At 54.2% G+C, this 17,316-nt stretch overlaps 1 protein-coding gene across 2 annotated transcripts in view; it reads right to left on the reverse strand.

Moving 5' to 3' along the window:
* The window catches only part of RAB11FIP3 (RAB11 family interacting protein 3), a 101,831-nt gene that overhangs the window by 12,701 nt on the left and 71,814 nt on the right, over positions 1–17,316 (reverse strand). Inside the window, exons 5-9 of one of the 2 annotated variants that reach the window (XM_023189128.1) lie at positions 16,860–17,009; positions 14,284–14,418; positions 9,332–9,367; positions 3,472–3,565; positions 1,654–1,757 (exon numbers count right to left, since the gene is read on the reverse strand). In XM_023189128.1, the coding sequence (XP_023044896.1) occupies positions 1,654–1,757; positions 3,472–3,565; positions 9,332–9,367; positions 14,284–14,418; positions 16,860–17,009 (519 nt within the window). The remainder of the gene's footprint in view (positions 1–1,653; positions 1,758–3,471; positions 3,566–9,331; positions 9,368–14,283; positions 14,419–16,859; positions 17,010–17,316) is intronic. The other variant, XM_023189129.1, reaches the window with a different exon arrangement.

The raw sequence follows: 17,316 nt of genomic DNA on the forward strand, positions 1-17,316 counted from the left end.
CCCAGCTACTCAGGAAGCTGAGGCAGAAGAATCGCTTGAACCCGGGATGTGGAGGTTGCAGTGAGCCAAGATTGCGCCATTGCACTCCAGCCTGGAGACAGGGCGAGACCCCGCCTCAAAAAAAAAAAAAAAAAAAGCTGGGTGTGGCAGTGCACACCTGTAGTCCCAGGTACATCGAAGGCTGAGAGGTAGGCAGGTCGCTTGTGTCTGGGAGGTAGAGGCTGTAGTCAGCACTCAGCCTGAGCAACAGAGGGAGGCCCTGACTCTTAAAAAAACAAAACAAAACAAGCCTGTCTGGTGGCCCGTCCGGGTTCTCCTTGACAAGGAGGAGACAGTGGTCTTTGGAGGCGCAGCATATGTGTTGCACACTACTGGAGCCCAGCCCCTTCGCCAGCATGCCTGGCCCCTCTCCATAATGCAGCAGGGGCCGGCGGCAGGCCCTCCTCTGCTGAGAATCCTGGACAACGGGCAGCCGCCAAGCCCAGGGTCTTCACTCCACAAAAGAATGTGCATTGCTTTGTTAGAATTAAAATGATATGCAAGTTATGGCCACGATCCCATGAGACATTCTCAGCGCTCACAGGGCAGACGGATCTGAAGCTGAAGGGCGGGTCACGCATGTTAGTACGGTGCAGGGTGAGGGCTTGGGGGCTTTGGGAGTGCTGACCGCAAATACCTGCTGCCAACACACGTGTGCGCAAGCTGCTCAGAGCCCTGAATCTACCGGGTCAGTGCTGATGAAGACACTGAAGCTTCAAGGGACAGGGCCCTTGGCTGAGCTGAGAATACGTGGAAGGGCCAGGATGTGCCCGGGCAGCTGCGCAGGGAGCAGAAGCTCACAGGAAGAACCTCTTCTGCAGATTCCCCAGGTGCCTCACAGGCCTCCTGGCTGCCTCCTCTGCCCCCAAGAGGCTGCCAGTGCCCAGCTCCAGGTGGCACAGCCTGGGTGGATGACTCCTGGGCCAAGCTCATCTTACTTTGCACGAGAAACAGTACTGCAAATCGGCTATGAGACAACATGGCGTGCCTCATTTGAAAAACACTGAGAATTACACAGTATTCTAAGAAAAGTCTGCAAACGAGAGTGGGGTAAGCAGCTCCCACTCTTTCTCTGCAAACACGGCGTCACACTTCACTTCCTCCCTAGCACTCCTGCCCACAGGGATGAGACTGTGCATCCTGTCACATATTCAGCAGTCTCTGCTCATTTCATTTTCTGTCGCTGAGCAACTTCCCTAACCTGCATTCTTCCAGGATGGGCAAACCCCGTCTGGACCAGAGTGGTGGGAGAGCTGCACCTCCAGGCCTGCTGGTGAGGCTGGGCACTGCGTGGGTTCGCAGTCAGCTCCTCCTCTGGCTGGCTCAGGTCTCACACTCCCGAGAGGGAGGCAGTGCCCTCCTCTGGCCCTCTGTGTGTCTAGGGTTCCATGGACAACTCCCCACAAGAGCACCAGTCAGAGCCTCGAATCTCCGGCCTGCAGCCCAGTGGGTAGGCTCCGATGACCACCCGGCACCACCCCTCAGCTGGCTTCCACCCTAGGATGGACGGGTGGCCAAGCCCCTGCTGTGTGAGGTAAAGAGAAGTAAATGGGGGCTGACAGGCGGGCACAGGAGGCACGACGCAGAGGCCCAGGTCTCCTGGCCCAGGCTCACCTGTGCACCAGCTGCAGGTTCTCCTGCCTCAGGCGGCTGTGTTGCTCGCCAGTGGCTGCCGTGTCCTTTTCCAGCTCCAGCACTCGCCTTTCCAGGAAGACGACCTTGGCAATGAGACCAGGCTTCAGGCTTCAGGGTCAGGTAGTCAGAAGCAGAAGGGCCTGCACCCCCAAGGGAACTACCTGGAGCCTGCCTGGGGGTTTTCTCAGCACAGAATCGGATCCACCTAGCTAGGCTGGTGTCGGATCCAACTTACCCTTGGAACTTGTCCCATAAAGCCACGAAGATGCAGCTCCTAATGGGGCCGGGGGCTTGGGGAGTACTGTCATCTCGACACCGCAAATGCACACATTGCCGCGGCTCCGAGAGCTGGAGGCCCAGGGGTGCCTTTGGACTGGCTGGCTCACGGGCAGCAAGACTCAGGCCCCAACACACAGTCGTGTCTCTGCTCAGCCAGATGCAGCTCACAGAGGCAGCCCAGGTGCCCATGGACTCAAGGGACAAACAGACTCATGTCTCGGTCCCCCCCTCCCTCAGAGTTCACACCAAGATAAGAGTCAGACACCTGCAGAGGTAGGAGAAGGAGCAAAGGGAGCAGAGGAGGACTCAGCCTGGGTCAGCACACTGGAGATGCTAGAGGAGTTGTAGGGAGGAGGAGGTGGGGTGCAGGAGGAGGTGAGGTGCAGGAGGTGAGGGGTACAGGAGGAGGTGGGGTGCAGGAGGTGAGGGGTACAGGAGGAGGTGGGCTGCAGGAGGGGAGGGGGGAGAGGAGGTGAGGGGGGTTCAGGGGAATGTGGGGGGATAGAGGAGGTGAGAGGGTGCAGGAGGTGAGGGGGTACGGGAGGAGATGGGAGTGCAGGAAAGGAGGTGAGGGGACACAGGAGCTGAGGGGGTTCAGGAGGAGACGAGGGCTGCAGGAGGTGAGGGGGATGCAAGAAGAGGTGAGGGGGTATAGGAGGTGGTGAGGGGGTACAGGAGATGAGGGGTACAGGAGGAATTGAGGGGGTACAGGAGGAAGTGAAGGGATCACAGGAGGTGAGGGGGTGCAGGAGGTGAGACAGAGTCTTGCTCTGTCACCCAGGCTGGAGTGCAGTGGCACAATCTCAGCTCACTGCAATCTCCGTCTCCCAGGTTCAAGTGATTCTCCTGCCTCAGCCTCTCGAGTAGCTGGGATTATAGGTGCCCGCCACCACGCCTGGCTAACGTGTATTTTTAGTAAAGACGGGCTTTCACTATGTTGGCCAGGCTGATCTCAAACTCCTGACCTCAAGTGATCGGCCCACCTGGGCCTCCTAATGTGCTGGGATTACAGGCATGAGCCACCACATCCGGCTGAAAAGCGGGTCTTGACCACAGCAAGGCTGCCTTGCCCTGGCTGCTGTCACCCATTCAAGTCCCCAGGAGAAGCCTGTTCCTCACGTTGTTGGCTCTGCAGTCACTGCAGGGGCAGCCTTCCTCTCCCAAATCACGGGTGCCCCAGGTCGCGTCTCCACAGGCCTGGTGGACTGAATGTCTGGGTGTCCCCCAACCCAACTCAGACACAGTGGGGGTGGGGTACCTGAGGGCTCTCTCTCACTGCCCAGCCCACCCCTCCCAGCTGGCCCTTCGTGCACAACAGGAAGACTCCTTTTTATCACATGCCCATGAGATCCCTTGGGGAAACTTGCCAAAGAGCACTGGGGCTGGACAGAGGGTCTGGGGAGCCCTGGATGACATGGGGTCGCCTCCGACCGTGCTGTCCCCACCTCCCGGGATGTCTGCAAAGGCCGTCAGACGTGGCTGTGTCTCAATCCCCTACTTGCCGCCTGCAGGACCTACCTTGTCAGCAATGTCCTCCTCTGGGCCCTCCACGAGCTCGGGGGAAGGGTCCTCCAGGGCCTCCATAGTCAGGGCCCCTGACTGGTGCAGGTACCTATGGAAAAGGAACAGTAACAGAGGGAAGAAAGGAAAAAACCACAGGACAAGCTCCGTCAGCACAAGCACTCCCAAGTCAATCTGAAAAGCAGGTGGCAGCATCGTAGGGGACAGGTCCTCCCCTGATCTGGGTGGTGGTCTTCTCCCACTTAAAGCATTATACACAGGGGGAGGTCCCAGGCTGGACATCTTTACCAGGGGCTGGGAGACAGCAGGCCATGCTCTGTGGTCTCAGAGTCCTCCCGGCGCTCTTTGGAACCTGACAGAACACGACCTCAGTCCCGGCCAGCGAGTGGCAGAGAGGACTTTGTACTTGGCAGCAATAAAACGTGTCCTTCACAGAGACGCGAACAATCTCGTCTCTACCAGAGGCCCGTGAGACATCAGCTCAGGACCTCGACCTGCATACACCTCCCCCGGACACATTCTTCATCTCGGACTTTCACAGGTGCTCTCTGCGGCAGGAACAGTGAGGGTCCCAGGACAGTTGTCGATCCCGGAAGTCTCACTCAGTGTCACCCTCACAGACACACTGGGAAACCGGTCCAAGTCCAGGAAGACACCAGACACACGTGTCCTCTGTGGCACCAGCTCCTGTGGACGCATCCCCAGCCCTGCAGGCCGTGCCAGGTTACGACCCGGGCCAGGCTGCGGGACACAGCCTCGTGGTCCTGCATGGATGCAAGCCGCCCACAGGCTGCTGCCTTGGGGCAGGAGCTGCTCCAGGGAGTGTGAGCTTCGGCGCGCAGTCAGCGCGTGCTCGTGGTCACCACATGGCCAGATTCGCTGTGGTGAATCTGCACCAACCCAAACTTGCTGGGAGCACAGAAAACTCTCAGAGCACTCGCACAGAAGAGCCAACAGCGAAGGTGCGTGTTCGGTTCTTTATACATCCTGGGAGCCTCAGTACCGAGCCAGGCTCCGGGCTGATAGCCTGATGCTCACAACTGCGTGACTGTAAAAAAGCACTGGCCCTCTCCCAGCTTCCTTGCCTGTGAAATGGGGGGACCCTCTCCGAGTTTCCTTGCCTGTGAAATGGGGGGACCCTCTCCCACCTTGCCTGTGAAATGGGGGGACCCTCTCCCAGCTTCCTTGCCTGTGAAATGGGGGGACCCTCTCCCAGCTTGCCTGTGAAATGGGGGGACCCTCTCCCAGCTTCCTTGCCTATGAAATGGGGGGACCCTCTCCCAGCTTCCTTGCCTATGAAATGGGGGTGTAAAGGCAATTGAGGCCGGACCAAGGTCATGCATACAAACAGCTTGGCTAGGGACACAGCAGGGTAAGAATTCCATAAAATGTTAGCGTTTTTCCACTGAAAATGTCTACCAAGTGTATGAAGTTCGATTTGCTTCTTAGTATGGACTGGGCTTGAACATTTCCATCTTTTTCCCCATAAACGCTCTGAGGAGAAAAAAGAAGGTATCTCTAGAGGCCCCTGGAGACGAGCCCTGAGAACGTGCACCAGCTGGAACACACCAGCACCCTTCTGGGGCTCTGGGGATTTCATCAGATTCTCAAAAGCTGCTGCTGACATGGATCATGTTCTTGGCCAGTCACTGCTCTTAAACGCCCATGACCTTGCCCCCAAACATGAGCCCCTCCAGGCAGGAAGCTGCAACCCAGAGACTATCCTGAGGAGAGGCCACGGCCTGGGGCCTGTCAGTACTTCTGAGCTGTCCTAGAGGCTGAGGCACTTCTGGAGCTGACTTGGGGACGGGAAGCACGGTCATCCCAGGTACCCAGCGTGCAGCCACCACACACGGCCACCAGTGTGAGGCAGAGGATCCTCAGCATGGCGTGTGGGGCTGCTTATTCATTTAAATTTTTTTTTTTTTTTTTTTTTTTGGAGACAGAGTCTTGCACTGTCGCCTGGGCTGGAGTGCAGCGGTGCTATCTCAGCTCACTGCAACCTCTGCCTCCCGGGTTCAAGCGATTCTCCTGCCTCAGTCTCGAGGTAGCTGGGATTATAGGCACCTGCCACCATGGCCAGCTAACTTTTTCTATTTTTTTTTTTTTTTTAGTAGAGATGGGGTTTCACTATATTGGCCAGGCTGGTCTCAAACTCCTGATCTCATGATCTGTGCGCCTCGGCCTCCCAAAGTGTTAGAATTACAGGCGTGAACCACCGTGTCCGGCCGGGCTGCTTATTTAAATCCCCCAGAAAGAGGGATTCTCCAGCTACACCACACCCGCACATGGGAGAACCCTCCCCTCAGAGAGGGAGCGGTGGAAAAAGCCTGATCTCCCCAAAGGGCAGTAGGTCAAGCCTGGCTGGTGAGCCAGGAGGTACAGGGTCCCTGAGGCCTCCCACCCAGCGCCCTAGGAGCCTGTCTGCTGTGAGCACTTCTTCCTGTCCTGATGGACTCAGCTCTGCCTGGAGCCCCTGTCCCTGCACACGCACAGCTGACTGAAGAAAATCACTTCCCCTTGGGAGGCTGAGGCAGGAGAATGGCGTAAACCCGGGAGGCGGAGCTTGCAGTGAGCTGAGATCCGGCCACTGCACTCCAGTCTGGGCAACAGAGCGAGACTCTGCCTCAAAAAAAAGAAAATCACTTCCATCTCATGGACAGGGACGGAACAAGGCTGAGGGTGCTGACCAGGCAGCCAAGCCCAGGGCTACAATGGCTGCCGGCAAAACCCACCGTCTCAGCAACAGTGCAACGCGAAGGGCTGAGAACTGTGAGAAGCGAATCACGACAGTTATTTTGCGTTTCCTTAGCCTCTTGTGGCAGATTTGGGGCAAAACAGCAGATTAAATGTTGCATATATATATTTACATGTGGATAGATATACTGCAGAACATGCCTCTGTTTTGTAAACTCTAACTACAAATAACTGCAAATTGGGCTTTTTTTTTTTTTTTTTTTTGAGACGGAGTCTCCCTCTGTTGCCCAAGCTGGAGTGCAATGGTGCAATCTCGGCTCACTCCAAGCTCTGCCTCTTGGGTTCGAGCAGTTCGCCTGCCTCAGGCTCCTGAGTAGCTGGGATAACATGTGCGCACCACCACGCCTGACTAATTTTTATATTTTTAGTACAGATGGGTTTCACCATGTTGGTCAGGCTGGTCTCGACGAGCCCATGACCTCATGATCCGCCCACCTCGGCTTCCCAATGTGCTAGGATTACAGGCGTCAGCCACCGTGCCTGGATCAGATTGGGCTTTTTTTATACCAAAGGGTACCCATGAAGGAAACACTAAATTTTAAAGGGTGTTTCTGACACGAGGCTGTGACAGCCAGCTGCAGGCTGCACCCCATCCTAAGCACAGGAGGCCTCAAGGAGATGCCTCAGCTGGCCTTGACTGGCCTTTCATGTCACCAGCTGCAGCCTGTCTGGAGTAAAAGATGATGAAGTGGGGAGGAAGGTGATGCTGCAGTGGTAACAAAAGTGTACCTGGGGATTCACTTCACATTCCTAAGAGCTCAATGCTTTTCTTTTTCTTTTTTTTTTTTTTTTTGAGACACAGTTTCGCTCTTGTTGCCCAGGCTGGAGTGCAGTGGTGCGATCTTGGCTCACTGCAATCTCTGCCTCCGGGGTTCAGGCGATTCTCCTGCCTCAGCCCCCTGAGTAGCTGGGATTACAGGCACCTGCCACCACACCTGGCTAATCTTGTATTTTTAGTAGAGATGGGGTTTCTCCATGTTGGCCAGGCTGGTCTTGAACTCCCAACCTCAGGTGATCCACCCGCCTCGGCCTCCCAAAGTGCTGGGATTACAGATGTGAGCTACTGCGCCTGGCCAGCTCAATGCTTTTCTGAAAGGGGTGAGCAAGAAGACAGAAAAAAATGCATGATGACATTCACCTCTGCTTCCCCTAGCCCCTCGCCCCTAAAATGATAGAAAATGGAAAACAAGTGGGACACGGTGGCTCATGCCTGTAATCCCAACATTCTGGGCGACCGAGGTGGGAGGACTGCTAGAGCCCAGGAGTTCAAGACCAGTCGGGGCCTGTCTCTACAAAAAAATTAAAAAATTATCTGGGCATGGTGGCACGCACCTGTGGTGTCAGCTGCTCAAGAGGCTGAGGAGGGAGGATTGCTTGAGCTTGGGAGATCTGGGAAGTGAAGACTGTTGTGAGCTGTGATCATGTCACTGCACAGAGCAAGGCAGAGCAAGGAAGAGCAAGACTGTCTCAAAAAGAAAAGAAAGCCAAGAAAAGAGAAGAGAAACGAAACGAAAAAAGTTTCCATCCACGGCCAGGTATGACGACTCATGTCTGTGATCCCAGTACTTCGGGAGGCCAAGGTGGGAGGCTCCCTTAAGCCCAGGAGTTCAAGACCAGGCTGGGCAACATAGTGAAACTCCATCTCTATTAAAAATTAAAAGACTAGCCGGGCATGGCAATGCATACCTGTAGTCCCAGGAACTCAGGGGAGGAGGTGAGAGGATGGAGTGAGCCTGAGAGGTACAGGCTGCAGTGAGCTTCGATTGTACCACAGTACTTCAGCCCAGGTGACAGAGCAAGATGATATCTCAAAATAAAAGAAAATGGAAAACAAAAGGTTTCTGTCCCTGGCTGGGTGTGGTGGCTTACACCTGTAATCCCAGAATTTTGGGAGGCCGAGCTGGGAAGATCACTTGAGCCCAGGGAGTCTGGGGCTGTCAGAGTTATGCTTGCACCTGTGAATAGCCACCGCACGACAGCCTGGGCAACGCAGCAAGACCTTGCCAATTTTTTTTTTTTTCTCTGTAGAGACAGGGTTTCACTATGTTGCCCAGGCTGGTCACAAAGAAACCGAGTCAGAAAGGTTAAACCTCAGGGTAGCAACTCTAGCTCTAGAACATAAGCAATGCCATCAAAAATCTTACAGGAAAACTATCCACATGCTCACAGTCCAAACCAACCGACATTTCAAGTTTATCTCCTGAGCACCCCTTTTCTCAAGAAGCTACAGGAAGATGTGCTGGACAAAAAATGGAGAAAACAAACAAGAAGGAAGACGGGGCCAGGGAGCTAGAGGATCCAACCCCCGAAACAAAGGAACTCACTGGTGTGGGGAGACCCGTCCAGGACCACAGCCACGAGGCCTGGAGAATGCCCAGCACAACGGGGCAGAGAGGAGGCTCCGGGGGGGGGCTGTTCCAGAGGAAGCCGGAGAGGCGTCTCCCGACCCTGCCAGAGGCTAGGCCACGAAGCAGGATGGGGACAGGGAAGGCAAAGCAGATAAAGACGCGAAGCCAGTCTCTGATGGCAGCAGAGGCCACCCGGCAGCCACACTGCGTGGCTCCCTGGGAAGGGCCTTAACCCTGCATGCTTATTTTGGTAAGAACTGGCAGGGGAGGAAGATAAAAGTGTATGTTGCCATCTTTCACAGCAGGAAGCCAACAGATCTATGCAAAGCTGAAAAATGAAGAAATGGTCTTTAGGAATTGGAGTCAGACCCACCCCTCACCTTCAGCTCACCTTGGGGAGCTGCCCAGACAGGGCTCTGAGAAGTCAGGCTCCTCACTGTGTCTCGGACCTCAGAACTGACACACAGCAGACATCTGGGGATGATGGCCCCTTCCAGACCTTAGTGAACACTCAACAGGCCCAGCACCAAAAGCTCTGACACCTACCTCTTGGTCACAGATCCAGGTCCAAATTCACAGCCCTGGAAACCCCTTTCCCAATACCCCCTCAGGATACCTTCAGCCCCAAACCATGTAACGCAGGAGTTTAAAAAATACCTCCGAAAAGAACATTTTCTAAAATGTTTTTTAAAAAACTATGATTAATTATCCACTTCAGAACGTTTTTCAACAGGAACCAGAGACCCACCTACCTTGCCACCTTCTTGCTGGAGAGCCGCTTTGTCGGACTGTGTAGAAAACAAAATAAACAGGAAAATTGTTAGAACAGACAGAGAGGAGCAGGAGGAAGCAGGAAACTCAGGCTGTGGAGATACGGGGTGGGCGGCCTTTCAGCAGTGCTCCCAGCATGCAGGGCCCCCCCCGGCAAGCCCATGCACAAATGCTCACTCAGCAAAACAGCAAGGACACGGGGGTGCTGGGATGAGGCCGCATACGTCTCGTTATTCCAGCCCCCAAAGAGGCTTCCAGATGCAGCCACCCCAGACTGTGACTGAGGGGCCAGCACCACACCTGGTCCCATCAGCTGGCTGCACTGTCCCAATGCTTCTGAAGCCAAATTACCCCCAGACGCTTGGCCTTTGAAGACCCCCAAGTGAAAAGTGACCCCAGGTCCCGCTATGACAGGAGAGTTTGCCGCTGACTTCGACTTAGGCACTGATGCGTCATGCTCAGAACGCCTGCCGAGGCATCAGTTTGGACACCTTTCCCGTTGCCATTTCAGGGCAGTAAATGTAGCCAATTACACATCAACTGTTTGATTTAACCATCTGTAGTGGCACATGGGCCAAACTTACCTTCTCTCTCATTTCTGAGGTCCAAAGTTGTATTTTACAGTATAGCTGCTAAACTATTAGCCTCAGCCTGCAAGAAGACACCCTCACCCCCAAGGGCCTGAGAACCATCAAGATCCTGGAACTCACAAAGCCACATCTCTCTTCAGCTTACCTGTCTCAAAAACACCCATGATTTTCTTTCCAGGGTCAGGCAGAAAAATCTACTGGAGGGGCCGGGCATGGTGGCTCATGCCTATAATCCGAGCACTCTGGGAGGCCGAGGTGGGTGGATCACCAGAGGTTAGGAGTTCGAGACCAGCCTGGCAATGTGGAGAAGCCCCATCTCCACTAAAAATACAAAAATAATTGGGCGTGATGGCACATGCCTGTAATCCCAGCTACTCGGGAAGCTGGGACAAGAGAATCGCTTCAACCCAGGAGGCGGAGGTTGCAGTGAGCCGAGATCACGCCACTGTCCAGCCTGGGCAACAAAGAGCAAAACTCTGTCTCAAAAAAAAAAAATCTGCTGGAGAAGAATCAGCTGCTGTGCCAAGTATTAATGTAGAGCCCCTCAGCTCCAAGTCCATCCTTTTTACTGGCCTTGTAGAAACAGCGCTGGGCCCTTAGCAGGCTTCTCCTCCATGATGCTGCGTGTCATCAGCAGAGGGAGCCGTGGAGCGAACACAGCAGGAAGAGGTTTGCCTCCTGGTTCTGACCACTCTCTGCAGGGCCCTCCAACACACACAGCCTCCCTAGCACCCATTCTAGGGAGCATCCTGCCCACTGTAGCCAGAACCAGGGGCTTCCCTGACCCCATTCGGGTAGCTGTTCTCTAGGGGTGACTCTGCCAAGCATCCTGCAACAGAATAGCTTTCCTGGCAGCCAGGAGGCAGGTTCCCCACAAGCCCTGACAGCACGGTGGTGCCCCCACTGCCCGGTGTGCAGCTGCTGCAGACCTCAGCCTTGGGTAGCAGTGGCTGCAGCTGGGGGGCTCTGCCCGGGCCCTGGGTGGCGGCTGCTCCTGTGGCACCTGTCCCTATGCTCTGCAGAGTTCTTTTTACTCATCCCAGCCAATGCCTCATTACTCCCATAGCCTGTGGCAGTCATTCTTTTTCTTTTCCTAATGATTTTAAAGATTTGTTTGTTTGTTTGTTTGTTTGTATTACCTTTTTTTACAGGCAGGGTCTGACTCTGTCGCCCAGGCTGAAGTGCAGTGGTGCAACCACAGCTCACTGCAGCCTCAACCTCCCAGGCTCATGTGATCCTCCCACCTCAGCCTCCCAAAGCACTGGGATTTCAGCCCACACCCAGCCCATTCTTTGTATTAAACTTTCCTTGTTCAAATTACTGTGTGGCTCTCCTTTCCTGATTGGAGATTAATAATGTATATTTTAATACAGGTCTATTTTTTTTAGACGGAGTCTGGCTCTGTCGCCCAGGCTGGAGGGCAGTGGTACGATCTCAGCTCACTGCAAGCTCCGCCTCCTGGGTTCACGCCCTTCTCCCGCCTCAGCCTCCCAAGTAGCTGGGACTACAGGCGCCGCCACCACGCCCAGCTTATTTTTTGTATTTTTAGTAGAGACTGTTTTTGTATTTTTAGTAGAGACTGGGTTTCACCATGTTAGAATGGTCTCAATCTCCTGACCTCGTGATCCACCACCTCGGCCTCCCAAAGTGCTAGGATTACAGGCATGAGCCACCGCACTCAGGCTGAATACAAATCTAATTTTATCCTATTATTGTTGAGACTCCCTAGAACTAATAAGACAGGACAGACTCATCGTTCAGTTTACCTACTGACCTCTCAGGGCCTGGACTGCCAGCCCAGCAACAGGGTTTATAATTTGAAAATATACCTCCAGGCAGGCCGGGTGCAGTGGCTCAGCCTGTAATCCCAGCACTCTGGGAGGTTGAAGCAGGAGGATCACAAGGTCTGCAGATCGAGACATAGTGAAACCCTGTCTCCACTAAAAATACAAAAATTAGCCGGGCGTGGTGGCAGGCGCCTGTAGTCCCAGCTACTTGGGAGGCTGAGGCAGGAGAATCGCCTGAATCCGGGAGGCAGAGCTTGCAGTGAGCAGAGATCACACCACTGCACTCCAGCCTGGGCAACAAAGCGAGACTCTGTCTCAAAAAAAAGAAAAAAGAAAATATACCTCCATGTAAGGCACACTTCTTAGTTTCTACAAAATGAAATGTATTTAGAGGCTCCAGGATACCTGGAAAATGCAATAGCTGTTGGTCTGTTCTGAGGTGATTGGACATCGTATCCGACATCAAAGCTTCCAGAGGTGGTCTGGACTAAACCACCTCTTGTCACCCACAAAGCATGACCAAATAAGCTTTACTTTCGGGCAAGTCCATGGAAACTAAAAGGCAAGATTCAGATCTCCTCCACGGAGGGTTCTGAGGAGAAAGTTCTCACTGGCAGCTGTGTCCTGACTGTGCTGGACTGAATAGCATAGTAACTACTTGGCAGAGTCTTTTTTTTTTTTGGAGTCAGAGTCTGGCTCTGTCGCCCAGGTTGGAGTGCAGTGGCACAATCTTGGCTCACTGCAGACTCAACTTCCTGGGTTCAAGTGAACCTCCTATCTCAGCCTCCCAAGTAGCTGGAACTACAGGCGTGCACCACCACTCCTGGCTAATTTTTATATTTTTAGTAGAGACAGGGTTTCACCATGTTGGCTAGGCTGGTCTCAAACTCCTGGCCTCAAACGATCTGCCTGCCTCAGCCTCCCAAAATGCTGGGATTACAGACATGAGTCACTGCGCCTGGCCCGCTTCGTAGAGTCTTAGGAAAAGGGGTGGCAGAACCTGGACGTGAGGCCCCACAGGACTTGCTGGTTGTACTTAGCTACATCCTAGTCCCTTCTCTAACCCACAAAGCCCAGCAGAGGTGACCATGGCCATCCTGGAGCTAGTTCTCAATGTGGGAAAAAAACCCTTCTATGTCAAAAATCTTTAGAGAATGAGATGAGACCTGAGTCTTCAGGCTTACTTTCACATACGGAGACGACATGCTTGCACTCAACTTATCGGTGGGTGGGAGGGCAAGTCTTTGTGTGGGAAGAACAAATGACCCCTCCCCAAGCAGGCTGAGCCATCGTCACCGAGCCCTGAACCCTTAGCTGAACAAATACAGCAGGCGAAAACTGATTCCCCTCAAATAGAGGCTAGCGGATCTTTGGAATCACCAGATTCTGGATGGCCTCAAGTCTCCCAGGAAGGCCCTCTTCAAAGAGCACTTCTGCTTTCTCATCAGTGCTGCCAAGACCCCCTGATGCTCCAGAATGGCCATCAGTGCCGGGCCTCACTGGCATCCTCTCCACCTGAATGGGCACTGGCTGGAGGCCCTGTGTTTCACAGCATTTCATGGAACCTAAGAAGAGTTAAGTGCCCTGGAAATGGAACTAGAGGCAGGACAGAAGCCTCAACAAGGCTGTGAGCAGTGAGCACCCACCAACAAGGATGGGCTGGCCTTGGCAGAAGCCCCCTGGGCGCAGGGACAGAAGCAGGCTCAAGACAGTAAGCAGTTTCACAAAGACCTCTAAACATGCTGGAACCCTTAGGGGAGCTCACCTTTCTGCCACCTTTACAAACCCTCCCAACAGGCCAGGGCTCGTTTTTCAAGAAGCCATCCCGGATTGCCAGTATGAGCCTGCATGCTCACTCACCTCTTCTGCTAGGCTAGGGCTGCTGTGGAAAGCTCCAAAGTGGCCCATTTCTTCACCAGACCCTCCTCGAGGGCTGTCCACCCAGGGACTTCCCCATGGGCTTTACCACAGGCGAAATCAACACGATGCCTAATAGGCACGTCAATATGTGCAAACCACCCAAAACTGTCTTCTGTAACTGGGGGTTAGACATGGGGCCAGCCACAGAAGCTCCCCTGCTGAGACAGCCAGCTCCCTTACAGGCTCACTGTGAGTACACAAAACTCCCCTGAAACTAATAATCCTGGAAGCTGTTTACACATCTGTTCTTAAAGACCAAATCTTTTAACTTTCCCTATTCTGTCTCATGAGCTCAATGAAAGAAATCTTTTAGTAAAATGCAGAAAGAATCCTCTTTCACACACAGGACAGACAGCACAGCTTGCAGAGACTCATCACTTTCTCCACCAACACAAGCGCTGGCCTGAGCTGCGCATGCAGGGGAGGGGGTGGGGCGCCGGCGGCCCGAGGCGTGCAGGGGAGGAGGCGGGGCCCCAGGGAGAGTCCCGCTGCCTGAGAGGCTCCTGGTCGCCTCGCGGCAACCAGGCCAGGCCTCAGGAAGCTCCGGAGTCAGGTCAGGCCCTCAAGGGTGCTGTGGGTATCGGGAGTCCCCCACACCCTGGGAACAGACAGCAAGGCCAGGCGCTCGTCAGTTACCTATTCATTTCAAGATCACTCAGGCGGGCGGAAAGATCCTCAAGGCGGTTGATTTGTTTGTGGCACTGGCTACAGTAAAACTCAAACGCCTCATCAGTGAGGATGCTGTGCAGCTTTGCGGCAAGAGGGTCAGTGCTAGAGAGACAGAAGCATCCGTTCAGGAGAGGCTGGGGACCCGTGGGGTCATCTGTGACTCCGCACAAGGGGCTGAGGGGGACAGGACGGGACATGGTGTGGAACAAGAGCACGTGGAGAGAGAATGAGCTGTGCGACGTTCTGGCTCTTGCCTTTAGACCGCAGTGAGCCCACACCCCTCAGCTGCCTCCAGGAGCCCAGGACAGGCACCAGCTCGAGCAGCAGGGGCCCTGCACACACCTGCTCCTCTGGGTCACGTGCCCAGAAGAAAGCGGGGGCAGCCTGAGGGCTTCCTTGCAAAGCAAAAGCCCTTCTTTAGAAAGAAGGTGAAAAACCACACTGCTTTCTCTTTTGCCAAAAACACGTCAATGTGATGGCAAACCATATCTCCACGTAAACTTTACTTACTGTACTGTACTTATTACTCCAAAAATTACCTCTAGCAAAAACTATGCATGAATGATACATCTACAATAGTTTTCTGATTTTTTTTTTTTTTTTTTTGAGACGGAGTCTCGCTCTGTCTCCCAGGCTGGAGTGCTGTGGCCGGATCTCAGCTCACTGCAAGCTCCGCCTCCCGGGTTCACGCCATTCTCCTGCCTCAGCCTCCCGGGTGGCTGGGACTACAGGCGCCGCCACCTCGCCCGGCTAGTTTTTTGTAGTTTTTGATAAAGACAGGGTTTCACCGTGTTAGCCAGGATGGTCTCAATCTCCTGACCTCGTGATCCGCCCGTCTCGGCCTCCCAAAGTGCTGGGATTACAGGCTTGAGCCACCGCGCCCGGCCAGTTTTCTGATTTTTAAGATGTGCATTAAAGCCGGGTATGGCGGCTCATGCTTGTAATTCCAGCACTTTGCGGGACTGAGGTGGGTGCGTCACTTGAGCTCAGGCGTTTGAGACCAGCCTAGGCAACATGGTGAAACCCTGTCTCTACAAAACATACAAAACTTAGTCAGGTGTAGTAGCTCACACCTGTAGTCCCAGCTACTCAGGAAGCTGAGGAAGGTTGAGGTTGCAGTGAGCCATGATGGCACCACTCCAGCCTGGGCAATAAAGTGAGAGCCTGTCTCAAAAAAAAAAAACCCCAAAAAACGACCTGCATTAAAACTCAGTGTCCTATATCGTGACGGTGCTAGCTAACCTCCCTGTGACTTCACCTCCAAGGGCTTCTGGGGCACTGGCAGGGGCTGCTGTGTCTGCGATGCGAAGGCAGCGGAGCAAAGGCAGCCTCATCTTGGGCACTGGGACCCACAGGCTGTGTGGAAGCTCAAGTAAAGAAAGGTGAAAAGTGAAACATACAATGTAGCATAGATGACACTTGAAACAGGTAACAGTGAAAACACTGAGCAGGAGACAGGGACAAACTGAACAGGCAGGAGGAGGTGACCACCAAGCACAGAGACACAAGTGGAGAGATGCCCCAGTCCTCTGGCCCTTGTCTTGACACCACCACCCGCTGGGAGAGGACAGTGCCCAAGCCAAGCACACTGCCTCTGAGGCCCGCCCGCGATGCCTCACTCACGCACAGCTCTCCCAGGACGCTCGCCGGGACCAGCCAGCACACAGGACATCCGTGTGGGGTCCCCACACCCAGGGCTGACGGGTGGCTTCAGGGAGGGCACACGGGAAACGAAAGGAGGGGGACCCTATGGGCAGATGAGCTGCTCAGCTCAAGGGATGGCCCCTCCTGCACCGCCCTCCACCCAGGTTCCCTGGGCCTCGGTAACAGCGGGCAGGTGGCGGGCAAGGGAAGACTCTTGGGGCTGCTTAAAGAGACTCGGCCTTGAATGCTGGCAAAGATGGACAACAAGAACCTAGCAACAAAGGGGAGAAGGGATTGAAGTAACAACCCCATCAGCCAGGCGAGGGTCTCCCTGAACTCAGGAACGTCCTCGAGGGACTGACTCCCACGCGGGAGCCTCAAGCCCTCAGACGTGCGTACCCAGACCCCATGTTTGGATCCAAGCCAAGAGGACTCTGGACGTTTGTGAGTAGGCATCTCACCCACTGCGTGTCATGCTGCTATTTATTTCGAGTCACAGCTTTCCAGTTTGGGGATGTCAGAGATTTACAAGCAAATGAATCTGAAGACTCCCTTGTGATCCTGAGGCCTCCCTCAAAAGCCTGCACAGACCACCATGTGATCCACGGCCCACAGCTAAGGAGCCTGCAAGCCGAGTGTCCAAACACAGCTCTGTGCCACATGATTCTGCTGAAGCCTCAGAAACGCAGTGATCTGGGGATGTAGCTGGATAAGAGGGACTTCGCCCAGCTTTCCTAAATCCAGGTATAAATTTTAAATTTTTGAATATGGTTTACTTAATCACATTACATCAAGGGAAGCAAGTTCTCTTACCAACGTACGAACCAAAAAGGGAAACTTCCTACAACCAACCATGGGAAGAAGAGGGAGGCGGGTGTGCTGGTGCGAGGCGTCATTACCTGGGCGTGAGGAAAGCGGGGTTGCTGCAGCCGAGCTGCCCATTGCACAGGGTCTCTGGGGACAGCTCTGCCTCACTGCCTTCACCGTAGTCCTCAAAGTGCTCCTCACTCCCAATCACCGTGATGATAGACTGGCCATGGGTGTGAGACCTACAAAATAAAACAGAAATGATGTCTTCTGACTGAAGGCCACAGGCATCCCCAAGCTGAGGGTGTGGAAGGTACTTTCCAGAGGGTGTGCTACAAGCCACACATGAGTCCTGGGAGTCACGTTTGAAAAAAAAAAGGCCGGGAGGCCGGGCGCGGTGGCTCAAGCCTGTAATCCCAGCACTTTGGGAGGCCGAGACGGGCGGATCACGAGGTCAGGAGATCGAGACCATCCTGGCTAACACGGTGAAACCCCGTCTCTACTAAAAATACAAAAACTAGCCGGGCGAGGTGGCGGGCGCCTGTAGTC

This window comes from Piliocolobus tephrosceles, chromosome 17 (genome assembly GCF_002776525.5).
Source record: "Piliocolobus tephrosceles isolate RC106 chromosome 17, ASM277652v3, whole genome shotgun sequence".
Taxonomy (NCBI): Eukaryota; Metazoa; Chordata; class Mammalia; order Primates; family Cercopithecidae; genus Piliocolobus; species Piliocolobus tephrosceles.